Source organism: Leucoraja erinacea, chromosome 18, assembly GCF_028641065.1.
Source record: "Leucoraja erinacea ecotype New England chromosome 18, Leri_hhj_1, whole genome shotgun sequence".
In the NCBI taxonomy this organism is placed as follows: domain Eukaryota; kingdom Metazoa; phylum Chordata; class Chondrichthyes; order Rajiformes; family Rajidae; genus Leucoraja; species Leucoraja erinaceus.
Window position 1 is genome coordinate 543,822 of NC_073394.1, and position 20,430 is coordinate 564,251.

The window sequence follows — 20,430 nt, forward strand, 5'->3', positions numbered from 1 at the left end:
CCAATGGAAGGCTACAGTAGAACCAGACTTCCCCATATCCCACTCCCTGTTCAACAGCTACTAACTTGCAGAGAACAGGTCAGCAGGATATTCTTTGTTCTCTTGTTTGCAATTCAGCATGGTCTTATAAAGGGGGACGTACTCAACGTGCTCAAAGCTCTTCTCCTTTTCAGGGCAGTGTTTTCATATCACAGTAGTTCTTCACAAAATGGGGGGGGGGGGGAATCAAATGAACCTCTAATGTACATTTAATATAATAAATTATTAGTACGCATGATTCAAACCATCTATCCTGTTGAAATATCCAGATATAAACATTAATTTCACCCCGTCAGCAATGAAACATACAGAGTACTGATTACTATTGTAACAGGTGGAATTTAAGTACTGGAAGAAAGTCTGTCTGCGTAGGTTGACAGCTACAAGTGTGTTTTAATCTGAAAACCAGATATGCCTAAACCTAATGCAGAGCTGGAGCTCGTCACTATTAATAACTTTTTACCCGTTAACAGGGTACTTCACTGTGCAATTACAATTCAACTGGTACAAAAAACAGCTCTGGGAAATGAAAAGAAGATATTTAATCATTTTAACGCACTGATTTTATAGGCTTACTAAACAATGGATAATCAGTCTTTAGAAAAACACTGAATATTGATACAAAAGAAGAAATGTCTGCCTCCGACACCACAAAATCAGTTTTTCACAGAACTTTGCAATTCAAAGAATGTGACCTCCAGGTTCAAGAATGGCTTCTTCCCAACAAAAGGGTCTTGAACCACCCCCCACAACCCTCACCACAACCTACTTCAGCAATGATCTACTATGGGCTTGGCTTTGGCTGCACTAACTTGCACTCTAGTAGTACTGATAACATTGTATTATTGATTCTTGTACATTTATTTGTCGTGTTAATGTGTGAATGAAGCTGCAGCAAGTAAAGTAAGGATTTCACTGTTCCACTTTCAGTGCACATGGCAATTGAACACATTGAATCTTGAATGTGGTGTCACAAAGGCTTGTCCAATGGAACATTACCTTGCTGCTTTCTGGGCAAGATCCAACGGGAAGTCAGGGCAAATGAGCTGAAGTAAGGAGTGGTACTCCAACACAGTCAGTAGATCTGAAATTTAAAACAAATCAAATTATATCATTTCTGCATTAATAGTTAGAAACAAGAATATGATTGCAACTACAAAAATATCCATAGAATAACTTGTTATTGGCACTTGCTAAATTGAAAGCATGTTGTTTAGTGCTATTAGTTATCAAATGCTTAATTTAACTGAGAATTAACTATGATTATATTTGGAACTTGTGAATCCAATCTTAAAGAAATATTTGCAAGAAATCAACATAGTACTTGATGGTGCCAATAAAGTATACCCCACTGAAACACAATTCCTTGGATCACTCATCCCTTCCCATCGATATTGCCCCCTCTCCAGATACTTCCCCCTGCAATGGCAGGAGATGCCCCTTCACCTCCTCCCTCACCTCCACCCGAGGACTCAAGCAGTCCTTCCAGGTAAGACTGAGGTTCATGTGCACCTCCTCTGACCTTAATTACTGCACCCAACCTGTGTTCCCAATGTGGCACACAGTTCATCGGCAACAACAAGTGCTGACTCAGCGAGTGTTTCTCAAAACGCTAGCACTCAGTCCTCCAAGACCAACCATTTTAACTCCTCTTCCCATAGTGATTTGGCCTCCTCCATTGACAGAATCGGCTATGGACAAACTGGAGGAAGAGCATTTCATCTTGCATTTGGATAGCTTACAACGCAATGTTATGATCACTGAATTCTCCACATTTAGTTCCTATGTTTGTCAGGTCTAATATAGTGCCTTGCATTCATAATGAAGCAGGAAATAACGGACTAAATAAAAAATTACATTTGTAGTGAAAACTCAATATTACTCAAACATGATGAATTCCTGCCCACAATCTCATTTTTGTTTTGTTAACAAACTGAATTTCTTGATTAGACTTTTATTGACAACTGAGAGCTTTCTACATTTACCACACAAATTATTATGGCTACATTACACTGCAAGGAACACTAAAACTGGTAATAAACTGTCTATATATTCAGCTAAATGGAATGAAAATTAATTTAAAAAAAATGATGAGACGTTTCAGGGTTTGTGATCACGGTAATGGGCATTTAAAATCTGATTTAATTTCACAAAAGCAACTCAGCAGCATTGTTTAACCCATGGGGTAGCAGATGTGTAGTCTCTGCAGCTCCCTCTCTAGTATTCCCATTGCTCCTTGCTCCCCACACTATAGGATGGGTAGGAATTGTTTCCCATGACTAGGAACTGCTTTCCCTTACACTAAATATACAGTAATATACCTGTTCACGAGGGCCAGGCACTAAGCCAGGTGTTGGGGAAACAATACAAGGAAAGAACAAAGTCATAACTCCTCGCAACTCAATCGAGAGAGTTCACTAGAGCATAAAATAACTGCAGGTGCTGGAAATGCAAAACAAACACCGAACATGCTGGAAACAGGCAGCAGATCAAGTGGAATGAGAAAGGGAATAGATGTATTGTGTACAGTCACATCTGTGGAGATAGGAAGGAATAGAAAAGTTGCCTAAATTGGTTAATTCAAACCAAATTCTGACATCTTCAATATGAGGTGCTGCTCCTCAAGCTTACAGTCGGCATTTCTGAAACAATGGAGGGCACTGTGGAAGGAGACGTGAGGATGGAAGTGGGACATGGACAGGACAGGTTTGGAGGGATATGGGCCAAATGCAGGCAAGTGGGACTAGTGTAGCTGGGACATGTTGGCCGGTGTTGGCAAGTTGGGCCGAAGAGCCTGTTACCACCGCACGTTGTATCACTCTGTGACTCTATCTGCATTTGCTTTCTCAAGTGAGCCAAGGAGTTTTCCAAAAGAGAGACGTTATAGATATGCTGATGACAGCTGCCATGGTTATATTTTGTCCTTTGTGTATTTATAAAGTTAGTCATAGATTTAGATCCACACCCTTCCAGACTTGGAAATCGCCAATTATAACAACTATATGTTGCAGCCTCTGGTTCTTGTGCTCATGTTATTGACCAGTCCATCACTGGAAACCATTCCCCATTATTGCCTCATCAATTCCCATCTCGATTTAAAAAAATCCAACATTTCTGCTTAATGTTTCCTGCTTTAAAGACCTCAACTCCAGTTTCTCTGGTCTCTCTAAACAACTGAAGTCATTAATCTCCGGAACCATTTCATCTGCTTTCTATCAAAGGCCCTTACATGCTCCTAAAACATGCTGCCCAGAAGTGGCCTCAATGTTCAAACCAGAGCCAAACTTGTATACTTCTATACTCTTCACCTCCACTTGTAAAACCAGAGATCAAATATTTTTTTCTTTTAATTCTCAGTGTTCTTCCATCTTCAAAATTCATGTGCATTGTTCTAGTATCCCTCTTTAAGGCTGTGTCATTTGGCTGTGGTGATAATCACATCAAACTTTAGAACAGTGAAAACCATCATAGATGAACAAAAAGATCACCCCTCACAGGAAAACCAATCATTTGAAATAATCTCCTGTAATTGTAAAGAAACAATAACGTGATTATTGTCCTAATGGAATATCCTACCCCGCTTTGTATGCATTTAGCAAATAGTTTTCCTTCAAGTGACCTAACTAATAAACCGCTTGCACAGTCAGTCTGAAGAAGGGTTTCGGCCCGAAACGTTGCCTATTTCCTTCGCTCCATAGATGCTGCTGCACCCGCTGAGTTTCTCCAGCTTTTTTGTGTAACCTAGTAAATTTAAACATGTGTAACACAAAATTGGACCATTTCTCGCTGGATATACTTTTAGCAACAGTTTTCGTTGCAAAAACAGAACATTCTGTTTATCTAAACTGTGAAATAAATGAAGGTAAAGTGTTCATTCATTATCAAACCTTTTCTAATTTCCTTTTTATGAATAGGAATATGAATAGGAATCCTTAATTGTTGCTCACACACTCCTCAGAAAATACTATTTGTTCACTGTTTTGCAACTGAATATTCTGCTTTTTTCAACAAAAAAATTGCTGGTGTCAAATTAAACTGAGTTTACACAGATTGAACCAGGGTCGTCTCTTGTCTGCCACTGCTAGACAAATCTGTTATATATAATCAGACAATTATCCTTGGTTCCAGACACTCAAAGTGACATTCTTCCTTATCCAGCCATACATTTATCAATGAGATTATCCTCAGCAGTGGAATGGCCAATTTTGCTAAAGTACTTATTGCTGAATCTCTGGATGGTGAATAGAAATTGGAAGACAGCACACCCATTTTCCAGGAGTACTGAAAGGAAAATAACAGCGGACATTAGCTAGGTTTGTCAATTGTGATCAGCTATGTGAGAGATAGAGATGTAAAGGGTGGGCAAGATATTTGAAACTTAATAAATGCCAAATATGCGTTGGTCCTCTTTGATCTGAAAGGACCAAAGTGAAGCCGGGAGTAGATGCTGATCCACACTGGGGACATGTTTAAGAAAGAACTGCAAATGCTGATCCACGGACGGGACACGACTGTTTGTGCTTGTTTAAACAAATGACGAAGCAGGGTGCAGTGAATTGAACTTTTATTCTGTAAATTCATTTGTGAATATGTGTTTTCAAACCCCCACTAAATGTGTGGGGAAATTTGCTGAATAGCCATGTAAAAACAAAGGGCCAGTTAGCTATTCCTTCCCATCAAAATGGGCAGAGCCTCACTCTAGTGATATTGGAACAGATTTGTTTGAACACCCAACACTCTCCAGAGAAGGAGAGAACACTTGCCCACCATGGCTACAATTGCACTGGCCATTTCACTCAGCACATACTGGGCCATTCCATCCTCTCCTTCAACTTCTTCCCACAGAACTCAAAACGGGTACTGGAACTTTATAAAACTTAAATTAAAAACCAGAGTCCAGGGAAATTAATTGCCATTTGGACAACACATGTTTCACTTGCTGCATCTTTACGGGCACAATAACTCACAAAACAACAAATAAATACACAATAATCTACAATACAATGAATTGTCAGCAATGTTAGATAACCAGACTATAATTGTGCAAGCCTAAGTATGTAGTGCAACCTGTGTGAAGCCCGCAGTTGTGTGAAGCTGAGGGAGGGTTGTGGTTAGGGTCATGCAGTGTGGTTTAAGAACCTGATAGTTGATCTTGAACCTGGAGGTAAGGATTCTCAGACCCCTGTACCTTCTTCCTAATGGCAGCAGTGAAATGAGAGCTCTTCAAAGCGGACGGAGTAGAGGCTGTGCTCACTCCTTCTCCAACTCTCTGAACTTCTCCAAAGCTTCCTGGCTTCTTGCCCTCACCCTAGTCCTCTTTGCCTCATTCTCCCACAGGTTCTTCAGCCACCTCATCACTACACCCGCAACTTCCACTGGCCCCTCTCCACTCTGCTCCCTCCCAAGTCCCCTACACTGCTCCCCCCAAGCTCCTCAAGTGCCGTTTAATCCCCTCCTAAATCTACCCATCTCCCACTTATTGTCCAGACCCCTCCCTCTCTTATGCTCAACCTCCCCCCCACCCCCCCACCAACTCCCTATGCTCCTCTCCCCCATGCTTCCACCCAAGTTTACCTCGCCCCTCCCTCCCTCCCACCCTCATGCCAAGCTAGTCACACAGCATGGAAACAGGCCCTTTGGCTCAACTTGCCCACACCAGCCAACAATGTCCCAGCTACACTAGTCCCACCTGCCCAAGATTGGCCCATATCGTTCCAAACCTGTCCTATCCATGTACCTGTCTAACTGTTTCTTAAATGTTGGGATAGTCAATGCCTTAACTACCTCCTCCGGCAGCTTGTTCCATACACCCACCACCCTCTGTGTGAAAAGGTTACCCCTCAGATTTCTACTAAATCTTTTCCCCTTCACCTTGAACCTATGTGCTCTGGTCCTTGATTCCCCGACTCTGGGCAAGCGCTTGAGTACATCTACCCGATCTATTCCCCACCTGCGATCTCTCCAAATTCCCCTGTGATCCCTCCAAACTATCCCTGCAATCCCTCCCGACTGCCATAGCCACTTTCCATGCTGTTACACAGACATAGGCCGACAGCCCTCCAAGATGAAGTCTGACATCCCACAGTCCATCCGAGGAGGCCCGATTCACAAACCTGCGGTTTACATTGATTGCAGTGAAGGCAATCTTACATTTCAAAATGATACACATATTAAAAAACATTACAGACATTCACAATATTTTCATCGACTATTAAAATAATAGCTACATAATTAAGCTGAGAAGAAATAGCTACGATACAGCATTGGCTGGGAGACGTGGAATCAAATTTCAATACATTTTTATGACTATGGGATAATTAATCTCACATTTACAAGGACTCTTTACAGATTCAAGTTTTAACTTGAGTAAATAATGCACAAGAAGATGACATCCAATATTCAAATCTCTGACATTTATGATATATGTACTGTGCTTTTTTCAACCGGTAAAAATTTGTTTTTTTGTGATCCAAGCAAATATTTATCAGACATTTGCATTTTTGTAAATAATTCTGTATTTTATAAATGCTCGGCTATCTTGATTATCTTCCAGCAGAAATGTTTAACATATTAACCGGACATTTGTTATTTTTGTTCTTATTCGTGATTACAACAAATAAATTCTAGATTAATATTGAGTTTGGACAAAGTAATTACAAATATTTAGACGATTTTTCATCACAAGTTGGAAAAGTCTTGCTTTATTTTGCATTTTTGATTAAAAGTTTAACTTTTGTATGCTTTGACTTCAGTCAACAAACTATTGAGTATTTGTTCATTGTGGAGGGATTTACTGCCAAATGATCCCCTATACTTGATTACTTCATCTTTTATCTTCTCCTAAACCAAGGCCTGGGGCAGAATTGAGGCATAAAAATGCACAGAGGTACAAAATACATGAAGTGAATATAGAGAAAACCACACCCAGACACCAGCAACATTAAATTGTTATGCATGTGCATACATGAGGTTGAAAGGGAACTACAGTTGCAAGCATAGATAAGAGTGAAGATTTGATAGAAGGCAGGGTCTGGATACAGTGGATAATTGGATGCTGTTCGTTTTGGTGGAGAGGGTTGAAGACTATAGGTTACAGGAATATAGACTATAGGTTAAGCAGTGGAGGAAATAATTAAGAGTGGCATGAGGAATAGTCTGTTATGCAGCGATTGGCTGCAGTGTGACACATTCTGTAGGTGGATATGGTGGAGGCAGGTTTCATTGCCACCTTTAAGACAATATATTGGATCTTCCAGTTGCGAACCATTTTAACTCCACTTCTCACCCCCACACTGACATGTCTGTTCTGGACCAGTTGGCAGGTTGTGCTCCTAACTGGAGGAACCGCACCTCATATTCCCTATGGGTAGCTTACAACCTAATGGTATGAACATTGAATTCTACAATTTTAAGTAATTAACCTCATGAACCCCCACCCTGTATTCTCCCTCCACACACACACCCCGCCCTCACACCCCCCACACCCCCCCTCCCCAGCTCTTCCCTGCTCATGCCCATTTTTCCATTCATCTTCCATCTATATTCCTTCATCTGACTTCACAATTTGCATCTATCCAATCTCACAACTTTTGTTTTCTCATGCCTGGCCTTTGTCCAACTATTTGCATATCAACCCACCTATCCATGTTCTCCACAGATGCTGTCTGACCCACTGAGTTACTCCAGCACTCTGTATAAGAAAGAACTGCAGATGCTGTTGCTTCTTCTGTAAACCAATGTATAAGTTCCTTGTTTATCATTTGGATAAATACATTATGGTAAAAAGCTGTAAGTAATGAAAGCAGGGGATGGCGTGAAAAAGAGCCAGGTTACTGATGGCTTCCTTTTCTGCTGTGGCCTGTATACATGCCTTGACCACAATCTCATTTCAATCCTGCTACCAGGAAGAAGGTGTTAGACACGGAAAACTGCTTCCAGGTTCAGGAACAGCTTTTCCCGACGTTGACGTTTGTTGCTCATCGATAATGATCGGAGAAATTGGCAGTGGCACAATGTTTTAAATGGCTGCCGTTGATGTGGCCAAAGCAACTTCTATCACTTCCATGACAGTAATAGCATATGAAAGCTGTTTGTCTCAAAAAAATCTTTAAGTCATTAGTTAAATATACAAATTTCTTATGACATATGTGAACCATATTTCTCAAACCAAAGATACCAATGACATAATGTGGACAGTATTTTTAAACAATTTTTGTTCTGCTTTAATAAGTGAGATAAATGAAAACATTTGTGCATGTTTTAGTACTTTGTTGAAAGATTATTAAGAGTAATGTAAGAGTATGTTCAATATCTTATTCCACAAAACTAAATGATAAATGGTGACTCTTTTCACAAACTCTGGACATTCTCAATTACTCTGCAGCCATGACGCATTTGTTTGAATATAGTCGACATTTTGAAGTTAAAACCATAGGGTGGGAGATTACAACCTTCACATGGTCCACCCTGTTTCGACTAATGCAATCAGCTCGACGTGCACAAACAAATAGAACAAGTTGACCTACAACTTTAGGCTGTGCACACCATATACAAGAAATAGAAGTTAGAGCAATAGACACCAACGTAAATGAGGAAACTTCAGAAACATCAATGCTCCAATAACTACATTTTCAGTAAATCTAAATGCCTGGTTAGTGCAACCCATGACCAGATGTTATTACAATATCTCTTTGAAACAATAAGGGCAGTATTTGTTTAAGTTAGTTTCATTGTAAAATGATGTGGACATGAAGAAAAGGTTTTATATGGCAGGTCACATGGCAACACTGCCTCTGTCACATGGACACCCCTAATGTGAAATCTACAACCATCTTTCTTCAATTTCATTTGGATTAGTTCAACTATCCTTATCACACACTCCAAAGAAGAGAATGCAAACACTTGTATTAATGTGTCTTCAGAGATGAAAACACTAAAAACATCTTCTTTATTGTGATTTTTAAATTGCAGTTGGTCTCCTTTTGAATATTGATCATTTTGCTGGGATGTATTTTTGCTGTTAGTTGTCAGTCCAGTATGTTGGCTTCTTATTATGTCATGGCTGCAACTAAGTGAGCCCATCTGTTAACAGCTGTAGAATAGACATGGTAATTTTCGACGGGGCTGTCTTCCACCCCCCTGGTGGAGGGGTAGTCCTCACGGCTCATGACAACAGCACATTGAACTGGCTACAGCACTTGGAGGGCGTTACATAACCTCTGCTGCCTCAAACGCAAGAAGAAGACGAAGAATCCAAACACCCAATCTAATTAATCGGAGTCTGCGTGAGGCAGCCAATGGTGAATAAGTCAGTGCATCAAAGCTACATGTACAAACCATTAGGATACTGCCAAGTCATGCCACTTGACACTTATACTAAACGACCCTTCCTTGGTTATGCCAGATGGGAAAAGTCGCCTCGCAGGTCTAAAGGGACAATGAGAGGATTTAGAATCAATGATTCTGTCAAGAAGAAATCATTTTTGTGAGTGTTGTAAGCTTACAGGATGTTGTAAGTTGCAACTTAAAACACATTGTCACCACGTGCTTGCTACATAGGAAATCAGTGGAACGTTTGGTTCTATTTCACATCAGAAAATGGTTCACGAGACAAGTCAAGTCAAGTCAAGTTTATTTGTCACGTACACATACGAGATGTGCAGTGAAATGAAAGTGGCAATGCTCACGGACAACAATGATCCACCACGAGGCAAGGGCAAAAGGAGCAACTGATCTGCCTTTCATGTGTCTGAGACAATTACTACAAAATATTATTTCTCTGATCTTGAGCAAGAGCTGAAAATGCAGATTATCGAAGGAGGCATGTCAAAGCAACTTCAGCAGAGCCTTGGAAAGAGTTTCAAACAACCCCACTGGCTAAGAGAATCCAGTGGTTGCAAGAAGAAAGACGATAAGGTAAGAATATTATGACTAAAATCAGAACACACAACAAACATCAAGACAGAACATTTTGCTTGAGGATGACAACAAAGCACAATTGGAGTCACAAGAGACTGCAGAGCTGGAATCTTGAGCAAAAAACAAAGTGCTGGCTTTCCTCCATGACTTTGTTTTCTGAACAAAGAATGATTACAAGCATCACCAAGATAAGCAAGTCACAAAGCAATGCAACTTTGTGGTGGTGCTCTGCAAAGGGAAAACTACGCAAGTCATCGAGTCATACAGCACAGAAACAGGCCCTTCAGCCCAACTTGCCCATGCCGACCAACATGCCCCAGCTACACTAGTCATAGTGATATAGTGTGGAAAGGCCCTTCGGCCCAACTTGCCCATGCCGACCAACATGCCCCCGCTACACTAATCATAGTGATATAGTGTGGAAACAGGCCCTTCGGCCAACTTGCCCATGCCGACCAACAAGCCCCAGCTACACTAGTCATAGAGTGATATAGTGTGGAAACAGGCCCTTCGGCCCAACTTGCCCATGCCGACCAACATGACCCAGCTACACTAGTCATAGAGTGATATAGTGTGAAAACAGGCCCTTCGGCCCAACTTGCCCATGCCGACCAACATGCCCCAGCTACACTAGTCATAGAGTGATATAGTGTGGAAACAGGCCCTTCGGCCCAACTTGCCCATGCCGACCAACATGCCCCAGCTACACTAGTAGTCATAGAGTGATATAGTGTGAAAACAGGCCCTTCGGCCCAACTTGCCCATGCCGACCAACATGCCCCAGCTACACTAGTCATAGTGATATAGTGTGGAAACAGGCCCTTCGACCCAACTTGCCCATGCCGACCAACATGCCCCAGCTACACTAGTCATAGAGTGATATAGTGTGGAAACAGGCCCTTCGGCCCAACTTGCCCATGCCGACCAACATGCCCCAGCTACACTAGTCATAGAGTCATGGGACTAGTGTGAATGGGGCATCTTAGTTGGCGATGGCATGGGCATGTTGGGCCGAAGGGCCTGTTTCCACGATGAATGACTATAACATTGGTTCTGGGCCAATGAACGGAGGTGGAGGAGAATGACACCAGGGGAATCGCAAACTGCAACATAATGACATGTGACAGCTTCTCATCACAAGAAGCAAGCAACTTATGGAAATGCATGCTGGATGAGGTCTCATGTAATAACCTTCAAGATCTGCACAAAATCTGTGATGAAGTTACAAATGCATCGATCTTGTGCCGAGATGTCATCATACTGTCATTCCATGGACACTAAAAGAAAGTTTTATCAATATTTCTCAAGAAAACTTCAAATAAAAGTGCAAATTGATCAACGTTGAGCCAAAACCTATGAAGGCAGATTGGTTGGTTGAACACAAAATCAATAAACGGCCAGCACAGCAATAGCAAAGCTGCATCATCAGTCCCTTAATATACTCCACAGACTCTGCTTTCTGCTCTTACTCCCTTTATAAGTTTGCAGACGGCACCACCAGTGGACTGCATCTTGAACAATGATGTTATGGAGTAGAGACAGGAAGGAGATAGAGAACCTGAAGCATGAAGTCAAAACAATAATATCTCCTTAATGTCAGCAAAATGGTCACTGACTACAAGAAACAGGATGGAACACCACACCCTCTTGGACAGGTACATGGATAACACAGGTTTAGAGGGATATGGGCAAATTGGACTAGTGTAGATGGGGCATGTTGGTCGTTGTGGGCAAGTTGGGCTGAAGGACTTGTTTCCTTGAGGTATGACTTTATGATTATGACTCCAGTCTGCATCAATAGTGCTGAAATGGAGATGGTTTGCAGCTTTCAGCTAAGCCTGGTGCTCTGGGTGGGGGCATGTTGCTCCACTCTTGTCCCACCTAGCATCCTTCTTGTACAATTGCAAGAGATCAAGGTGGAAGACATCATTGCCAGCCTGCTGTATCAGAGGGACATGAAGGCCTACTGTGTACTTGGCTTCACAAAGACGTGGTTCACCCTCAGCACTCCAGGCTGAGGGCGTTTCCATCCACTATACTGGGCAGCATCATCAGATATAGAAAGAGGCAGCGATATCTGCTCAGTGTAAACTCTTCCTGCTTGTCCCAATCATGCTTCCTAGCTCAGTGGAGGTCCCCCCAACTTCGTCCAGGTGCTGTACGTATTCCAGGGAGTTGGGTCCATTGAGTCCATCAGGAGATCGTAAACTTACTCATGTATTTAAATGGGTAAAAGCCTGTCTGCTACTGCAGATTTCAGCCCTAAAAGGTCAAAATGCGAGTATACTCATGTTCTCCTGCATGCTGCCTGCAAAATGTTGCCTCTGTCTGGCAACATCTCGTAAAAACATGTTTGAAGATGGATTGAGTTACATCTGGTGAAATGAAGTGAAGCAGCAAGTTCTCCAATTGATAGAAACACGAGCAGCATTGATGATCAGGCTAATTCATTCAGATATTTACAATTTATCAATGGTCTGTTGTGCTTCACATAAACAAGAGGGGGAACATTTGTCCCCGGCTTTCATTAGGGTTTTATGGATTTAGTTCCAAACAGAAAAACCATTGAAAAATTCTGTGGAATTTCAAGAACAGTTTTGAATTATGCATACTGAATTTTAAAAAATCTTGTCGAGCTTCAAGGTCATCATGCTGGAAGCAAGGACTTCACACAGCTGGCCACAACTCCAAAATCAATCACCATGATATGTTTACATGTCTTCAAATTATGTCCAGAAACACAGTTTCAGGCAGAAGCAGCAGTGGGCACTTTTTAAATATGACAAAATATTGAATTTACCTTGAAACTGATCCATGTTTACTTATGGAGTTGTAATTGCTTTTACATAGCTTTCTGAAAATGATTTTTAATTACTTGGTTATTCACAGATGCCAGAGGAGATGAGGTTTTGATGGCAAGAACATTGAGAGGATGCTCCAGTTAAACAGGAGTCAATGTTTAAAAATAAAGGGCAATATATTTAAGATAAAGTAGTAACACTTTTACACTCAGAGAGTTGTGAGTCTCTGGAATTCTGTTCCTCAAGAGAAGATGGAAAAAGATAGATATTTGGCAAGCAAGAGATGAAATTTAGACTTTAGAGATACAGAGCAGAAACAGGCCTTTCGGCCCACCGAGTCTGTACTGATTGGTGATCACCTCCCCATACACCAAACTATCCTACACACTAGGGACAACTTTACAAATGTGCCAAAGCTGATCCACCTACAAATGTTACAAAGTGCTGCAGTAACCCAGACTGAAGAAGGGTGGTGAACCAAAATGTCACCTATCCATGTCCTCTAGAAATGCTGCTTGACCCACTGAAAACTCCAGTGTCTGTGTCCTTTTCTGTAAACCAGCATCTGCAGATCGTTGTGTCTAGGTGAAATTTGACCATGGGTAATTGGGAATGTAGAGTTGAGGTCACAATCAAAAGTAGACACAAAATGTTAGAGTAACTCAGTGGGACAGGCAGCATCTCTGGAGAGAAGGAATGGGTGATGTTTCGGGATGAGACCTTTCTTTAGACTGAGGTCACAATCAGCTCAGCAAGCATCTTATGAAATGTTAGAGCAGCTCAAGGAGCTACATGCCCTTCTGCTCCTCACTTGCAATTACAAAAACACATGTTGTTAATTCTTAGCAAAACTGCAGCAGCTTATTAATGTAGGTATGTTACAAAACCTACCTGAATCGCCATTGGGAATCTGCCCACAGCCAGGTCCGCGATTTTGGCGCTGTTTGGAGGGGGCGGGTTTAAAACGCGATTTTTACTAGGCTGTACTAATCGCACATGTTCAGCCTAGTAAATCATTAACGAAAAATCGCTGCAAGACCCGGTCGCAAAAGGTATTATTAGTTTTATAGGCCTCGATAATATAGTTATAATAGTTTAAAATTACTGTCTCATTCCGCAACCTCTCGCAGCCCCAGGGTTTTTACGAAAGCAAACAATTAAAGGTATGTCTGACAAATATTTTACATTTTTGGGGGCATATATGTATAAACTATATATCAAGTTATCTATAGGAGAGAGTTCATTTTGGGATGTTTGTATCCCGCAGTATTTTTTCTTGGCATTTGAGGGCACTAATCCAGCGCGATGTCAACAACTTAAAACCAGCGCGTTCACAGAAACCCACTTGAAAGCCGATTTAAATGGGCATTTGTTTACAGCAATTGAACACTAAATTCCTTCCATTTGGCCTAAAGATTAATGTAAATTAGATTTAAACAAATCATGTTATATTGTGAATTATTTGTGGCTAATCTTTGGACACCTTAGGCTATTTAAAAATGTTAATCTTTCTAAGAAAATGGGCTTTTGAATTGATCCAAATCTCACAGCTTTTTTGTTATGTCCATTGAGCTCAATAGGGGGGGCAGTGCTAATGTTCCGAGGATGAAAATGGCCATAACTCAAGGTGACTGAGATATGAAAGTGGTGAGTGGGCAAATTAAACTTATGTTATATTATCTGATGGGATAAATGTGCAGACTCCATTTTTAAAATCTCAAAATTTTGTAACATTGCTAATTAATGTATCATAAATATTTTATAACACAAGAAAATATAATTCCTTTCAATTTACAGTGGTTCATTTTATGGGTCTGTCCCACTTACCCAATTTCTTTGGTGACTTGCCGGCACCCGTCATAGTCGCAGCAGGTTTCCGAAAATTTTCGACGTGTTCCAGCGGCGACCAGTACAAGGTGCGACTCTTTGGGCGACTACTCACGACCATGCAGGCTTCACCCTGCGACATGTTGTCAGGGTGTCGCTTGTATGGTCGTGAGTCGTCTCCTCAGTCACCCAAAGAGTCCTAGCGTCTTTCTGGTCGCCACTGAATTTTCAACATGTTGAACATTTTTGGCGACCTATGACAGGTGCCCGCAGTCGCCGATAATGTTGGTTAAATGGGACAGGCCCTTTAGGAATTACATTTACATTATATGCACTTAAATTTGAACTTGGACTTCACTTCAGAAAACCTGGGCAAATAAACTGCGTTTCCATGGCACTCTTGTATCTTTCATTTACTCCAGCCGTTATCGTATCTCTCTCTTCATAAACTATGGAGATCAAACACTTCCACAACACAATCATGCTGTGTTCTTTCTGATTACTTAGAATAGATAATGAATGGGCTCCTTGCACATAAATCTGTTTCATCAACCAGCCACCTCTCATCAAAAATAATAAAACACACATTAACAGCATGCAGAGTTTTTCAAGTCTTTCACTAAAATTATTTTAAAAGTAATTAAAAAAAATCAAATTTTAAAAAAAATTCAAATTTAGTTTAGTTTAGAGATACAGCGTGGAAACAGGCCCTTCAGCCCACCGGGTCCGCGCCGACCAGCGATTCTCACATATTAACATTATCCTACACCCACCAGGGACAATTTTTACATTTACCAAGCCAATTAACTTGCAAACCTGTACGTCTTTGGAGTGTGGGTGGAAACCTGATATCTCGGAGAAAGCCCACGCAGCTCATGGGGAGAACGTGCAAACTCCGTACAGACAGCACCTGTAGTCGGGATCAAACTCAGGTCTCCGGCACTGCATTCACTGGAAGGCAGCAACTAAGTATTGAGACTCCAAAACAAGAAGAGAATTGCTGCAACAGAATGCTTCCATTCACCACGACAAGGCAATAGGACAATTGCCTCTATGTTGATATCTCTGCTAAAATCTTCAACTTGTATGTGCAGAATTTAATTTTATGATAAAACAGATTATTTGATGGCACTGTGATATTTCTATTGTACTTCAAAGTAAAAAGGACATCTATTCTCTGTTGACCCAAATATATGAATTTTAAACCACTTAAGAAAAGCACCCGAGGGTTATTCCATCAAATGAAGGTTTTAATGTCTCATCTTAAATCTGTTTCCAGCAGTAATTTGACTGTGCCATTCTGCTACGGATCAGTTAAGGTTAAAAACACTGATAAGGTACTGAAGGTTTTTTTTTTCTATCACAATTATGGCCTTCATAATTGAATGGATTTGATCTTCAAAAGAATCCTAGTTTTCCACATTGCATGCCCATACATGCACAGCACTGAGAAATCTGATGCAAAGCATTTATGTTCTTACCACATGTATAATTAAGGAATTAATTTTACTTTTAAGACCGAAAGCGAAATTTGCAAAAGCTTTAACACAGCTTCATGTTTCACCAGAATAAAACCAACTGCAATATATAGTTGTCCATTAACTGGGGCTTCAATGGTGGAACTGGTTCTAAGAAGCTGCCCAATGCATTCAGTGCAGAATGCACCTATGGGCATAGTGGACGGCATGTCTGTGTTTCATGCACTGATAGCCAGTGATATCAGATTACCTCTGGCCAATCCTTACAGCCAGACTTGATGCCAGTTGCTTAAGAAGGAACTGCAGATGCTGGAAAATCGAAGGTAGACAAAAGTGCTGGAGAAATTCAGCGGGTGCGGCAGCATCTGTGGAGCGAAGGAAATAGGCAACGTTTCGTGCCGAAACCCTTCTTCAGATATGTAATGAATTAAGTTATGAATAAGCTTCTTTTAAATATTGAATGAAAAATTCTCAATCAATGGCTGGGAGCTTCTTACCTCCATTCTTCCCGATCTGTCGAAAGCATTGCCAGAACATTCGGATAAATGAAGCTCTGTTGTAGGGGGTGGCTTGGACGAAGCTGAACTCACGAAACAAAATGTGGCTCCCATGTTTAACACTGGTGAAACTAAACAGAAAGGATACGGGTAATTAATTATATCTTGAAACAAACAAACAGTTCCATTCATTATTAAGACTGAAACAGACAACTGCTGATCAAACAACATGAACTGAGGGAAAGGTGTCATCATTTGGAGGGGGGCATTATAAGGTTTAGAGCAACGTATTATTTCCATCATGACCACAGATTTCACTCTGCTCAGCGAAAGGTAGCGGCTGAGTGGAGACGGTGGAGGAAAAAAGATTTCCACATTCTGTGGGCATGAACAAAGCAAAGCAGTAATTTTGTTAGATCCTGTGCCACGTTAAAGCAGAAAGCAAGTGCAGGATCTGCCAAGCCATCAACTTTAATGGGTATTGTAGGGCTGCAGGGAAGGTGGGCAAAGAGAACATGAGCTCAAGGGACATAAGGTGAAAGTAAGCTGAGCAGAAAACAACGTGCTGGAGAAAATCAGTGGGTCGGGCAGCATCTACAGATGACATTTAGGTTAGGACCCTTCTTAAGTCTGTCTAAATCCCAAGCTTCATCTGTCTATTCCCTCCACAGATGCTATCTGACCCATTGAGTTCCTCAAGCACTTTGTGTTTTGCTTAAGATTCCAGCATTGGCTGTTTCTTGTGAAACTGAATTTCCCCAGATAAAAGAAAGTTATTTTTTTAAAGAAAAGCATTTGTTGACTGTGTAATATTTGTAAATATGTAGAGACATAAGGAAATGCAGATGCAGGAATTTTGCGTAAAGCATGTGGAACTTTACATTTACCCATGAAAAGATGGGAGAGGTGAGTGGCGAATAACCCATAGAACAATACAGCATAGAAACAGGCCCTTTGGCCCAACTCATCCCTGCTGACTCGTCAAGTTGCCTAGCCAAGCTCATTCTACTTGTTTGCTCCATATCCCTCCAAACCTTTCCTATCTATGTGTCCGCCCAAGTTTGATATTTCTGATATGATTCTGTTATTTTTGCCAAACTCATACTTCTATATTTGTTGTTTCAAAACATATTTGGTGTAAAAAATAGCACCAATAGTTGATAACAGACTTCTAAAGGAAGTACATTTCATTTTTATCTTTTGCTATCAAGCATAACTGCTGAGACCTACAGTCTAGAGGCAACTCAAAGAATTCAATGTGAAGATTGAGAACAATAAATGCTAGCCCAAATGGATTCCTGAAACTGTTCTATAATAAATGCTAAAAGTGAGGAAAGATGAATATCAACAGCCATCAGTATTATGAGTTACTGCTGGGATTAAAAGGCCCTGAAATGTAAGACAGCAGGGATAACATCAGCAAATGGCAGGGCAGGGGTGGGGAGGGGAGGGGAGCATAAAGGCAGGTGAAGACTGATGGAGTGCAAACCACACCAGTTCATATTAGCTGAATCAAAGGATTTAAGACATGAAGACATTTCATTTAGGGGGCTATTACATTGTAAAGGAGTAAACACAAAGTACAAAGTCCTGAGACAACTCTGCAATGTTTTATTAAGAATGGATTGCCTTTTGTAGTTTAACTTTAATCATTTTACATTGCAGCTGGACTGAAAGATGAAAAAGTCACCACACCTAAAACCTTGCTACTATCCTCTACGACACCAGAGTTTTATGATCCTTTTGTAAAACTTAAATAACTTGTGTTTGAATCTGTTGATACGTTGAACAAACAGAAACATAAAACAGACCTCATACAATTACATGCATATTAGCAATCTGGTTGCATCTTATTTTTTTCAATCTTTAAAGTCAAAAAAGCACAACAGTACGTCTGTATTTAGAACTAGAAATCATAGAACTGCCCGGAAATATCAGTCTTTGGCCAAGAAGTCACATGCTCGCTCTTTGAAAGAGTTATTCAATTATTCCCCTCATCATTCTCTTCACTGTAGACCTGATCTTTTCTTTTTCAAGCATTTTCCCCGTTTCCTTTGAACATTATTACGGAAATGCTTTCACTTTCAAGTTGCTAATTTCTAACTGTAATACTCCATAGAAAATGTAGGTTAAAATAGGTTTAAATTATTTTCCACGTGACAGACAGCTGGTAAGCCCCTTCTTAGGTTGCAGCGATCAGATTTGTCTGCCTTCATGACGATCGTGTGATTATGGAGCCACTAACGTCCATTTTTCTATTACCATGAGATTGGCAATTTGTTACCGATGTTCTCCACTATGTTTTAGAACTTCAACGGCCAACAAACTCATGAGGTCTTGTAAACGTTCACCTTACATTTACTACACGTGGGTTGGGGGTGTGGAAGCCTGGATCAGGTCATTAGCTGTGGGATGGAGTTGATGTCACTAATGTCAAAGATAGTCATCAGCGGGGATTTCTTTAAATGTTGACATTATGGTTACGTCAGGCACAGCCAACCTCCCTTTCCTTTGTCTCTATTCTAAGATCACAGTGGGTTGTAAAACATGGGCCGTCAGGAGCCACAGCTTACTGAAGAAAGGCCCTGATGCTACAATTCATCATGACTTTCCGTGTGTCAACAGTCCTTCCATTGCCTAAGTGTTGAAGATCTAAGCAGTGCAGCTTGTCGAGATGCTGCCTCACAATGCAAGAGTCCTGGGTTTGATCCTGACCTCAAGTACAGTCTGTGTGGAGTTTGCACGTTCTCACTGTGAGGTGTGGGTTTCCTCCAGTTAAGCAAAAAGGTTTATCTGAAGAAATTCAAACTGTATGACAATTTAACATCTCAAAAACAGATTAAAAACAATTTGTTTACAGCCTATAATTTTGATGAAAAGTACTCATTCAATTTAATACAACTGGACATGAATTGAGAAAGCCACAAGTAATATGATATAATATAATTGGAGGAATAACTTGACATCATTTTAATAGGCTGGGAAAAATGATGGAGACTTAATTAAATGAAAACAGCTTTTCATACAATGGCCAGAGATGGTAGCTTCGTTGATCCATTAAATCCTATTTCCACATGAAAGATTTTATTAATGCCATTAAATTATCTTGTTGTACAAGTTATTCTGTATCGCAACTTCTATTGTCAAACAGAGCACCTCATATTCCGCCTGGGTTGCTTGCGTCCGATTGGCATGAACATTGAATTTTCCCAATTTTGCTAGCCCTTGCTGTCTCCTCCCTTTCCTTAACCCTCGAGCTGTCTCCTCCCATCCCCCCGCCCTCGGGCTCCTCCTCCTCCCTTTTCCCTTCCTTCTCCCCCCCCACCCCCCATCAGTCTGAAGAAAGGTTTCGGCCCGAAACGTCGCCTATTTCCTTCGCCCCATAGATGCTGCTGCACCCACTGAGTTTCTCCAGCATTTTTGTGTACCAACGTGAAATTAAAACATCATAGATATTCTTTAAACATCATAGATATTTTTAATAACTCAAACATGAAATGCAGTCTTTGTTGGAAGAGGCTAGCGAGCTGGGTGGGGCAGGGAGGTCTCACTCACACCAACACTCCAATGGTCCACTTTACACATCAGTCTGAACATTCCGGATAAGGGAACGTCCATCTGTTTCTTCTGAGGTGAAACATATTATTATTCCAACCCATTATATTATTGCAAATCTTCCAAATCATGAATTAAGTAGAAGTGGTAAATATATCTCAAAAATGTTTGCAACAAAGTTTGAAGAGAATAAAACCCCAAATGAGTAAATAGCTAGAGCTATTCCAGATAGATTACAGAATTGGCCAAATATAAAGTGGGAATGAATGCATTCCTCTAGCCTTCCACCCATCAAAGCTTCATGCCATTCCAGGC

The 20,430-nt window shown here is 40.9% G+C and overlaps 1 protein-coding gene across 3 annotated transcripts in view; it reads right to left on the bottom strand.

The window, feature by feature from the left end:
* Positions 1 to 20,430, bottom strand: part of cstpp1 (centriolar satellite-associated tubulin polyglutamylase complex regulator 1) — a 118,187-nt gene that overhangs the window by 41,790 nt on the left and 55,967 nt on the right. For all 3 annotated transcript variants that reach the window (XM_055649119.1, XM_055649122.1, XM_055649120.1), the window contains 2 exons: positions 16,561 to 16,691; positions 1,039 to 1,123 (listed from right to left, as the gene is read on the bottom strand). In XM_055649119.1, coding sequence (XP_055505094.1) covers positions 1,039 to 1,123; positions 16,561 to 16,691 — 216 coding nt within the window. The remainder of the gene's footprint in view (positions 1 to 1,038; positions 1,124 to 16,560; positions 16,692 to 20,430) is intronic.